Genomic DNA, 12166 nt, shown 5'->3' with positions numbered 1-12166 from the left:
GAGTGCGTTGTTTTCATGCATACCACGTAAGCTTCCAAGTCGTTGAGGCAACGACACTCGTCAATTAAGGTGATTCGGAGAAGTATGATCGTATTTTTGTTTTGGGATTATCTGTTTTGCTCATGGCTTAAACTTTAAACGATTATCATTTGAAATATCTACATGGGAGATTCTCGCATGCGTCGGAACGTTCTACATGTATCGTAGTAAAGAAAAGAGGGAAGATTGTTATATTACATTAAGATCCTACCTTGTCAAAGGTTATTGAATAAAATGGTGGTGATTACATATGTTTAGCTATATTTTGTGTCAAGCCATTATTGTCGCCTGCAATGGTTCCAATAGAAGCTAATAAAAAAATCTCTTTATTGGTTTCGAATAGGCTTTCGTACCCGTTAAGACAGATAAAAAACGGTAAAATTAAAAAATAAATTTTCAATTTTTTATGATAACCAAGACATGATTGAACATAAGTAAAACTACATAATCAGATTCTAACATCCAGACAACAACACCAAAATGGTGGGACTGAAGTATTGTACATGTAAATTAAAAAATGTGAGCTAAAAATTTTTATTAAAACTTTGTAGAAAACATTTTAGTCCCTCCATTTTAGTGTTGTTATCCGGATGGTAGTGTTGTATTTTTATTCAATGATGTCCTCGTTACAAAAAAAAAACCAAACCTTTATTTTTGAATTTTATCGATTTTTATCTGGCATTATGGGTGTAAAAACCTATTAGAAACGAATAAAAAATTTTTTTATTGTTTTCTATTAGGTACATTCCATAGAATTATCTGTTTCTATTAGAGCTTTACCATCAGCAAAGTCTTAATGAGTAGTCTACTATTATTATAAGTCTATGGAGTTTACAGCATGTAGTATAACTAAGGGTTTAGCTAAAAATTCAAAGTCAAGTATTTTAAATAAAATTACTATACTTTTTAAATCTTGCTTACTTCACGATTTCTGTAGTTTTTGTAGGTTATAAACAAGAATTTACGGTAGTAACTAGTTGGTTCTTCAATGGATGTAAATTATAAATAATCAGCTCATCTCTAATAACAGATAATCGAAGAATAATTAGGGTGTGCATACTAAAAGCTTGATTCTGTACTCTACAGCTAGAGTTAACTCATATCAACAATTATATAAATAGCTATTTTGTACCTCGGACGATTTTGAGGGTCGGATGTGTTCTCACTAAGAAAAATAGGGTTCGCACCTGGTGCGCATCGTGCCACGGCAAATACAAGACGTTCCTCGAGCCCTGCTTTGCAGGTACCCCCGTACTTGCTCTGGCGACATGCACCACCAGTTACAAAAACTACTATTATTCAATCTCATCAATATTTACATATTTACTGACAAGTCTAAGGACTAAACAAAGTGTGACGAGAGAAACTGTCATGAATCATCGAGTTAATGACCTAAACGCAACTCGAATATGCATTTGAATGACTAAGACATAGTCTAAGCTTAGAAGTCATTAGCAATCTCTTATGGGCCGCAACTTGATAGCAGTCCTTTAGTTCTATTATAATTTTTAGAGGTCTTAGAAAAATAACAGAACTTATATATTTAAAAATTGTCTCGAATTTGCAATATCTCAAAAACTATACAATCAATCTAAAAATACGAATAATCATTACTATAGTATCAGGTATATGATTTCTTGTAATATTATCGATAAATTACTTGGAGTTACACCATACTTGTAAGTACGACATTCATTATGAAATCATAGTACGATTTTAACATAAAGAAATCTATTTTTATAATTATGCTATACTTTATATAACATTAAAAAAAATAAGTTCTACAATCCCAACCATTATTGTTTGTAAACTCACACAATTTTGGGTCTATTTCTTATTTTTCAAATATTACTATATGAAACTGTACCCAATTAAATTTTAGTTGCTGCGTTTAGTATCATAATATTTTACTCGTTTATTTTTGTTTTAATTGCGTTATTTTAATCAGCTTTATTACCCAAGCTTTTTATGCTACGAAAATATGCTTAAGAAAATTTATAAAATATCAAGTGAAAAATACAAACATTGCTATGGAATCATCACTAAAAAATTAACTGATTAAATAATAAGTATGCCAAAGGTTTGAAAAAGCATATGTACATACATTTACTATCCTGCGATTTCAAAAAGTTTGGAAAAATTCAATTAATAAAAAAGTACACACTTACGTCTTCGTTTCCAAACCATCTAAAGGCAGCACACAATGGATCGTTTCTTAATTTCTGCATAAATATTGATTTGAGGCTAAGAGTTAATGGCTGTTCAACGATAATAAAGAAATTTGTTGTTATTCCAAATGTGTGCATGTAAGATGGACTAAATATCCATCGAGGTAGTACAGTAGCCACAATTTCTGCTTGATCAAACATGGAAAGCTTTTTCATCTTTGTTCCATTATCTAAAAAAAAAAAAAATAATAAAACAACACAATTATGTTTTAAAAAAGCGATTTTGCATAACAAACAATGTCATCATTTCAATGTGCACCTTCTGAGAACTTGCTTGGAGGAAATCGTACGATTGAATAAGCTGGACCTCTACTGGTAGTAGTCATTCCCAAGTTATATACAGTACCATCTCTCATTACATGCGGATGAGACGTATGACTAACTATATTGACATACTTTGCTAAATTAACCTAAAAAATTTTTACTTTAAACTTTTAATAGTTATAATGATTTTCGAAAATTTATTGCAAACGTATCATGATATACAGTCAATGGTATTTATTTTACTGTACTTCATGCTCATAAGAAAAATTGAAAGTTTTGTTCATTTATAAGAGCACAATTTATTTTTCTATTTCATGTTGTACTCATATAGTTTTAAAAGGAAGATAGAAAAATTTTTTCAAGTAAAAACTTATTCTGCATACAAATTTTTATCTCAAAGCAATGTGTCACATGTATTAAGATTACCTGTTATAAAAAATTCACTTAACACCTATTCACGGATTCCTAAGAGACACAATATTATTACTCTAAGACGAGTGTTATAACAAAAAAATAAAAGTTCATGAAACGTAACCATGTATTTTGTAACATGAATGACACGCGTTGTATCATGTTAAATATTGCGTGTTATCTTTTGCTAAGCTTTGGCATACGTTAACTAATGGTCTAATTAGAGCCGAACATAAGCTATGAAAACAATCCAAACTTTAGTTTTTTCCTAAACAATGATTGACTCAAGCTTGGCTAATATTAACCTAAACCTTGCGATACAAAAAACACTGCAGTTAATCTTTACAAAAATAATAATGACTAAAATTGATCAAAATTACATTAAGAAAAAAACCAGTGGACAGTAGGTATTTGTGTACTTAAGAATAAAGTTATACTTCTATGAAATTATATGGCAGACAATACAATTATTGGCCAGGTGCATGTCATGCAGCGCCACTCTAGGTGTCAAAATCATGCAACCGCGGGTACCCACATTGTACGTCAACAGCATACACCGATGCACACTTTTAGTAATAATCAATTAATTAGCAAAAAATTAGTATATCTATTCATCTGATAATGGATGTTATCATAAAAACAGGCTTTAGGAATATCACACACTCGATTTGTTTTAACTCTGAAGCCTTAAAAAAAGGTAAACAGTTGGTTGAAAGTAGTTATGCGTGCGATGTTACAGAATTTTAAAATGATGGAGTTAGCACTTTAACAAGTGCCGTCGTCATCAGGCAGACCTTGGTTGACTCCAGCTCTCTACAAAGTTTACCTGCATGTACGTTTTATTCAGATTATTTTAAAAATTGTCTAAGTTGCAATGCATATGAAAATTACTTTTATTTACAGCTGGATAATCATCGAAATTTATGTAATTTTACTCCATGTGTCTTTGGGCTACTGTTACACAGAACAACAAAGCACTTTCTTACACCCATATTTCATAAACGTTTAAATAATAGAAATCACAATGGTCATGCTTTATTTCGCTTATTTGTCTTTCTCTCTGCCGTCTGCTTCTGAGAGTGTGCTGTGGATCGAAAACTAACGAGGCTTCATTAATATATTGTTACTGTTTGGTTTCGCGCCCGAGCGCGACAGCCGAGCAAGGCGCTGCGTGCACTTCCGCCATGCTCACGGGCTTCCACCTTGCCGGGAGCCGCCTCTGCGTTCGGGCACTTGAGCACTGCTCTCCGAGACGACCGGACGCTTGTCCCGCTCACACTCACGACGCCTCTCACGCTGTAACTAACCCTCTTGTACAAGATCTAATAAAGTGTTTTACCAAACATTGGTCCTTTGAGAGCCGGATTCCGCGGAGATAACCAGCGACCAGCAGCCCAGAGGACAGCTGGTGGTTCCACATTATTTGAAGCAATGTAAGTATAAGTGACAAACAAAGCGCGAACATGGCCGCCGCGGTCGCCATAGTGCCCGCAGCCCGGCACCAGTCGTTCGGCCATGGCAATGTCGAAGCCGTGTCGCCCTGCACGCGTGAAATGTTGTGAGGGACTGCCGCGCGGCTGACAGAGCTCGCGGTCCAGTCATTTGGCCCAGCCACGGCGGCAAGCAGGCTGTGTCGCTGACGGCCAAGGTTAACGAGTGGTATAGACGTGGCCCGGCATCGAAGCTCCGCCACCGGAAAAGGCGTCTCGGTTGGTCCAGCTGTACACTGACGTGGAAGCGCACTACCTCGACGCACGGTCTTGCCTCTACGACGCGAGAGACTCCCTGGCGCTGGCACCTGTCCCTCCCGGGCCATTTCCAGGCCCAGGGAACCCGGCTTCGGGCCGTGGGCCTCGCTTGCCGAGAATCAGCATTCCAAACTTCTCCGGGAGACGAGAAGACTGGGAGAGCTTCCGTGATCTCTTCCGAGCGCTGATCCACGAGGACTGCCAACTCATCAACGTCGAGCACCTGTTCTATTTGAAGTCGCTCGCTCAGGGAGACGCTAAGACGGCCCTCGATACGGTCCAGGTAGCCGAGACCAATTACTCTACGGCATGGGCTCTGCTTGAAGCGCGCTACGAGCACAGCCGCCTTCTCATCCACGACCATGTCACAGCCCTGCGGAACATCAAGCCACTCAGAAACGAGTCCGCCCGCGGGTTGCAGAGCCTCTTGGACACCCTGGAAGAACATCGCGACCAGCTTCGCGCCTTAGGTCGTCCCGTAGCCGGCTGGGACGATTGGTTTGTCTCATGTGGAATGACTGGCATGGATCCAGCGACGAGGCGTGCATGGGAGGAGGAGCTCCAACGGTTGGAGAGTACCGTCTCCGGCTCCGAGGTTGACGTCGCCACATTCGCCACCTTGACCGACTTTCTTCGGCGCCATTGCCGCGCCGCCAGCTCTGTCGAAGCCTCGCAGCCCGCACGTCCCTTCAGCGGGACAGCCGCACGCTCGAACCCCTCGACATCAGGACGCAATTACCACGCCCTCGCCACGAGCAACGATACGCCGTCGTGCCCGGCGTGCCACGAGGGCCATTATCCTGGGCGTTGTGTGCAGTTCCAGGGGCTTGATGTACGCGCACGGAGGGAGCTCGTCTACCAGGCACGGCTGTGCTTCAATTGCCTCCAACCCGGGCACGCTGTGAAGTACTGCCCCTCCCGGTCGGCTTGCCAAAATTGCCGAGAGCAGCATCACAGCTCACTGCACGACGGTGCCCGTCGCCGCCGCTCGGGGCAGCCCTACGGCTCTACATCATCAAAGCAGCCCCGCATGGACCCACCCACCTCTTCATTGGGAGAGTACTCGACTGACGCGTCACCTCAAGCGTGACTAGCCATGCTTCCGACCGCCCTCGTCCATCTGAGCGGTCCTCCTGGTAGTCGAGTTCCGGCCCGAGCGCTGATCGACGCGTGCTCCGAGGTCACCGTCATCTCTGCGACTCTCGCGCGCCTGGTCGGCGCACGACTGGAAACCATCGAAGCCAGCATCTCCGGCGTCGATGGCGAGTCCGCCGTCCGGTCCAGAGTCCAGGCCCATCTCCACCTTGAGCTTCCAGGGCCCGCACCACCGGTCGCGCTGACAGCGCTGTGTTTGCCCAGGCTCGGCCTGGTATCCCCCTCCACCCCGCTGCACCCGGAGGCAATCCTGCAGTGGGCTGACTGCGAGGGCCTCGCCGATCCTTCGTTTAGCACGCCACAACGCGTCGACTTCCTCATCGGCGCCGACTACTACCACTTGCTGCTACGACCCGGCTACACTCAACGAGGAGAAATCGTCAGGCAGCGCACAGTCTTCGGCTGGGTAATGTCAGGCCGTGCCGTCGGGCTCGCTCCAGGTACGTCGGCCATCTGTGCAGCCGCCCAATCCGACGTGGCTCCGCCTTGGCACAACGAGCTAACTGCTCTGCTACAGCAGTTCTGGGAGATGGAGGATCTTCCTCAGGCTCACCACCGCTTAGATAAGGACATCGAGTGCGAGCGTGCGTTCGCAGACCACCGACGCGCCGCGGACGGACGGTACATCGTGCGCTTCCCGCTGAAGGGCAGTGGTTCGCTTCTTCTTGGTGACAGTCTTCAGAGCGCCAAGGCCTCCTTGGCAGCCCCGCAACGCCGGCTTCGGCGAAACCCCGACATGGCTGTGGAGTATAGTCGATTCATGGCTGACTATCTCGCGATGGGCCACATGCGTCCGTTCACCAGCGCTGAGCTTGCAGCTACAGCTGGGCCCGTCAACTACATCCATCATCATGGCATCTGGCAGCATGCTGATCGCGGGCGCAAGCTCCGAGTAGTCTTCAACGCGTCCAACCCGACTTCCAGTGGCCACAGCTTGAACGACGTCCTCCACGCTGGACCCAGACTCCAAGCCGCGCTCCCATCGGTGCTCATGCGCTGGCGGTGGCACCGCATCGCCTTCTGCAGGCGACATCCGCATGATGTTCCGGCAGATTTGGATCGACTACCGTGACGTCGACCTGCAGCGGATCGTCTGGGCTGCCGATCCCAGCCAGCTTCCAACCCACTACCAGCTGCTCACTGTGACTTACGGCGAATCGTGCTCGCCTTACCTGTCGCTGCGTACCCTCCAACAGCTATACCAGAACGAAGGCCACAACTGGCCCGAAGCTGTGTCAGCCGCCCTGTGTGACCGCTACGCCAACGACTTTCTCTCCGGGGCCAACGACGTCACCGTGGCTTGGCGCCTCCGCAACCAGCTGAGCGGGCTCATGAAGGCCGGCGGCTTTCCCCTGCGGAAGTGGGTGGCCAATGTCCGCGAGCTGCTCGACGATCTGCTTGAGGACGTCCGCTTACGTCCGACCTGGGGGCAGCTCAGCGCTGAAGGCCTCGTCAGCGAGCTCGGGGTCAAGTGGAATCCACCGTCGGACTGTTTTCAGTTGATGCCTCCACCACTCCAGCCGCAGAGCACAAAGCGGACGATGCTCGCGGCGCTCGCGGGTCTGTTTGACCCATGCAGCTGGCTCGCGCCGATCGTGTTGAATGCCAAGCTCTTGCTCCAGGATCTCTGGCGCGCCAGACTGGGCTGGGACGAGCCTGCGCCGATCTCAATGACTTGCCGATTCGGCGGAATTTACCGCCGAGCTCCAGGCCATCTCCACCTTTACCTTACCGCGCTGAATCGGAGTTGGGCCTTCTTCCGAGCTTCACCTGCACGGCTTTTCGGACGCCAGTCGCCGCGCGATGGCAGCCGTCATCTACTCTCGCCTCGCGCCCGGGGCTGGGCCGGCGCTCTGCCACATTCTTCTGGCTCGGACGAAGCTCTCGCCGATTCGCTCGCTCAAGCCGGCGCCAGAGACATTCGCGCGCATGGCGATTCCACGCCTCGAGCTCTGCGCCGCACTGATTGCCGCCAAGCTCCTGCGGGCCGCTGCCGACGAGCTAAGCGTACCTGTCGACCACTGTCACGTATGGTGCGACTCACAGATCGTTCTGCACTGGCTGCGTTCAGACAGGCCAACCAACAACGTGCTGATCGACAACTATGTCACCCAAATCCAGGAAATCCTGCCTTCGAGCGTCTGGCGATACGTGCCGACCCAGTCAAATCCAGCCAACCTCGCGACCAGAGGTGCCGACATGACCGGCCTTCGCTCGCAGCGCACTTGGTGGGAGGGCCCCGCTTGGCTCGCCGAGGACGTCAATTCGTGGCCCCTAGACCCGCTCCCCACACCGAACCAGCATTCATCCATCTGCTGCGTAGTGCAGCAGCTCGACGCTAGCTACCTCGAGCAATTCTCCAACTTACGCATGCTACTAAGCTTCCTCGTACGCATTCGTCGATTCGTCCGGAGCCGCTTGGGCAGGGGCCCCGTGCTTTCGGTCGCTTCACCTCTTACGCCGACCAAACTTCACGACGCTTTTCTCGCGTGTGTGCGCCTCAGCCAGGAGAGATCATTCTCGGCCGACCTCCAGTGTCTTCGACGGGGCGAACGTCTGCGGAAGACGAACCCCTTGGTACCGTTAGCAGCCTTTCTCGATGACGACGGGATTCTGCGCGTCGGCGGGCGGCTCGAGCATTCGCCGCTGACCTACGAGGAGCGGCACCCGCCGATCCTCAGCGGCGCCTCTTCTCTCGCTTCCATGGTCATCGCCTGGGCGCACTCTCGGGCGCTACACGGTGGATACCGTGTCACCAGTGCCTACGTCTGTAAGCGCGCATGGCTCCTCAGTGGGCCCCGGCGGATCAAGGCTCACCTTCGCAGGTGCGTCGTCTGCATCCGGCTGCGAGCGCGACCGGCGACTCAACTCATGGCCCCACTGCCGTCGTCTCGAGTCTCCCCTTCTCGTGCCTTTGCCTGCACCGGAGTGGACTTCGCCGGCCCTTTCCATGTACTCTCCGCCGGAGGACGAGGAGTCCGGACCACGAAAGGCTACATCGCCGTTTTTGTGTGCCTTGCCACCAAGGCCCTGCACCTGGAGCTGGTCGGCGATCTCTCAGCTGCATCCTTCTTGGGCGCCCTCCACCGATTCGCTGGACGCCGCGGTCGGCCCGGCGAGATATGGAGCGACAACGCGACTTGCTTCCGCTGCGCTGATGTTGAGCTGCGCGATGCCTTGCTGACAGCCGAGCTGGACTGGGGATTGGTCGCGGGCTCTCTCGCCGATCAAGAAATTGCTTGGAAGTTTATTCCACCGGGTGCTCCTCACTTCGGTGGCTTGTGGGAAGCCGCCGTCAAGTCAACCAAAAGTTACCTCCAGCGCGTCATGGGGTCACGCTATCTCACCTACGAGGAATTTTCCATGGTGCTCGTTGGCATCGAGATGGTCTTAAATAGCCGACCACTGACACCGCTATCTGGAGACACTGGAGACCTCGATATTCTCACCCCAGGGCACTTCCTCGTCGGTGGCCCTCTTAACTCCATCGTTCTTCCCGGCCCCCCTGCGGAGAGCTTAGATGCACTCGCTCACTGGGAGCTCGTTCGGGGGGTCCGCGCCCAGTTTTGGTCGCGCTGGAGCCGAGAATACCTCAACACACTCCAACAGCGGTCAAAATGGACTACTCCTCGCCGGAACTTCATCGTCGGCGATGTGGTCGTCCTCCTCGACGCTACACTTCTGCAGTCCAGCGGCCGATAGCCAATCGGCCGTGCCATCAACGTCCACCCGGGAGCCGACGGCTTTGTCCGCGCTGCTACCCTCAAGACGGCGACTGGCGTGTACGAGTGATCCATCACCAAGATGGTCTTGCTGCCTGTGTCAGCGCCTCCCGCGGCTCCACCGACTCCAGAAGACTCCCCGACCGACCCCGGTTGGGCGGGCGGCACGTAGTTCTTCAATCCAGGATCGAGGCGGGTGGATTGTTTGGTTTCGCGCCCGAGGGTGACAGCCGAGACGGGCGCTGCGTGCACTTCCGCCATGCTCACGGGCTTCCGCCTTGCCGGGAGCCGCCTCTGCGTTCGGGTACTTGAGCACTGCTCTCCGAGATGACCGGACGCTTGTCCCGCTCACACTCACGACGCCTCTCACGCTGTAACTAACCCTCTTGTACAAGATCTAATAAAGTGTTTTACCAAACAGTTACATTCAAACATTTTACAACCGTTCTTGGCACCAGATAGTTCATTTTTTTACATTTATGTAACTGCAATTTCATAATATTGATACTATTTATGCATACATGATGATAACATCTGTAAATTTGACGAAATACTGTTATTCTTTTCTTAATTAAGCAAAAATAACAGTAATTTGGTACCCCAGGTTTCCTGTTTTCGCCACTACGCACGCTGGAGTCGACTCATCCATCCCCTCCCATCACTTTCACCTGGCCAATAAGTATAAATATACCTTCTCTGAAACGATACTGTGTACGAAGGTGGTGTATTTACCGTGGAAATGAGTATACATACGGGGATAAGGTATAGTTTCAAATAATATTTTAATATTTAATACATTAACAGATATACACAGTACATAATGGCACAATAAAATGTTAAAAATATATAGGCTGACCAGTATAAGACTGTGCGCTTCCATTAAATCTTTCTTTGATTTCATAACAACTTTCTACTGCTTACGCTGATTACAGCTCTAACGTCATGCTCACATTTGTCATATATGCTCATACAGTTATTTCTAGTCCACAGTGAATACCCAAAATATAATTGTGTTTAAAAAATTAAGACAAACCATCCTGTAGTATCGCTGTCTTCAATAGCATAAGCGTACATGCCAGCGAATGTCTCTTCAAGTCGTTCATCACACATAGGTTTTCTTGACAGATATTATTCAAACATCAAACATATCATTAGCAAGAACTCCTGGCCCAATCTTTAGCCGGTAAGTCGTTTAGTTGCAGGTGTGGAATCGCAGTAGCTGACAAGTCGGTAACGAGGCTGTACGGGTGTCCTGGTATACTCAGCGAACGAGAGACGCACGTGTGTACACTACCTATACCTTTTTTTTTTTTTGTATTGTAGTGCTTTACGTCCAGCTTTCTTGTAGAGGCACTACTTAGGGCACTTAGCACTTAAGATTGGAAATGAATTGATATGCGATTAAAAGGGGGGAGGGCCTTAACAACTGCTCCACATTCGCCTATGGTGTTAGTCATGCGGATCAGGAAAATCCCGGGAAATCTCCCGTAGGAAATAGCTGATCCGGAACAGCCCGGTGTATCTGCATCATTTCTGACATAGTGTCTAAGTTGCAGACTTAGACAATGGGGCAGAAATTTGCCACATCTCCCGCTCATGATGTCGAAGAGACAGAGAAATAGTCAATCAACCTACGAAGCGAACAGCAGAGGCGAAACGGCGAGACTTGGACGGTCATCCATTCAAGTACTAATCTCGCTAAATGCTGCTTAACCTCGGTGATCGACGGGACTGCCACTCTGTCGCTGAGCCATTGTGTCAGTTAACATTACCTATAACTAATCTCTTTTGACCTAATGGCCAAGAGCCTCTCTCGCTAATCTTCACATCAAGACGTTTGTCTCTCCTTTCTCTCTTTTTCTCGTATGCATTATGACGCCCCCGCTTCTATCTCTCTCTCTCTAGAGTAGATGATAAAGTACATATCCTCACACAAACTCTGACTCATGTACTCGATCGCCATGCGCCCTTCCGCACAATCAATATAAAAAGTAAAAAACCAGCTCCTTGGCTTACTCCTGAAATTCGAGGACTCATCAGAGAGAGAAATTTAGCGTGGCGCGACTTCAAACGCCACAGAACTGAGGTGTATCACACCACGTATAAACAGTTACGTAATAGAGTCAAAGTTGCCATCAAATACGCTACTCAGGATTACCACCGTCGCAAGTTTCTCGAGTGTAAATCCTCAGCCGAAACCTGGAGAACTGTCAGATTGTTGGGCATCGTTGGTAGGAATGACCATCCTTGTCAGCTTCCGGTCTCGCCAACTCAGCTTAACAAGCATTTTATCGAACCTGAGGACCCTACGCCCATCCCTCTGCCACTAATACCAAGGATCGCCCCTGATGATCGCTTTCACTTCAGACATGTTGAGCCTTCAGAAGTAGTGAAAGCCATTAATTCTGCACATTCAAATGCAAATGGCTCAGATGGTTTGAATCTAAATTTTTTGAAAATCTGCCTTTCAATGATCCTTCTCATTCTAGTTAATGTATTTGACTCATCATTCCAATCGGGGGTTTTTCCTAGCTTATGGAAACATGCCATTATTGTGCCCATTGCTAAAATGAAAAACGCCACTGCCGCACGCGACTTT

At 48.0% G+C, this 12166-nt stretch overlaps 1 protein-coding gene across 1 annotated transcript in view; it reads right to left on the bottom strand.

The window, feature by feature from the left end:
• ninaB (neither inactivation nor afterpotential B) overlaps positions 1-12166 on the bottom strand; it is a 252148-nt gene that overhangs the window by 70495 nt on the left and 169487 nt on the right. Inside the window, exons 5-6 of the mRNA XM_014362833.2 lie at positions 2527-2677; positions 2208-2437 (exon numbers count right to left, since the gene is read on the bottom strand). Coding sequence (XP_014218319.2) covers positions 2208-2437; positions 2527-2677 — 381 coding nt within the window. The remainder of the gene's footprint in view (positions 1-2207; positions 2438-2526; positions 2678-12166) is intronic.

Source organism: Copidosoma floridanum, unplaced genomic scaffold (genome assembly GCF_036245765.1).
Source record: "Copidosoma floridanum isolate Cflo_tuat_1 unplaced genomic scaffold, Cflo_Japanese_pri ptg000026l, whole genome shotgun sequence".
NCBI lineage: Eukaryota > Metazoa > Arthropoda > Insecta > Hymenoptera > Encyrtidae > Copidosoma > Copidosoma floridanum.
This window is presented reverse-complemented; position numbering and strand designations above follow the sequence as displayed.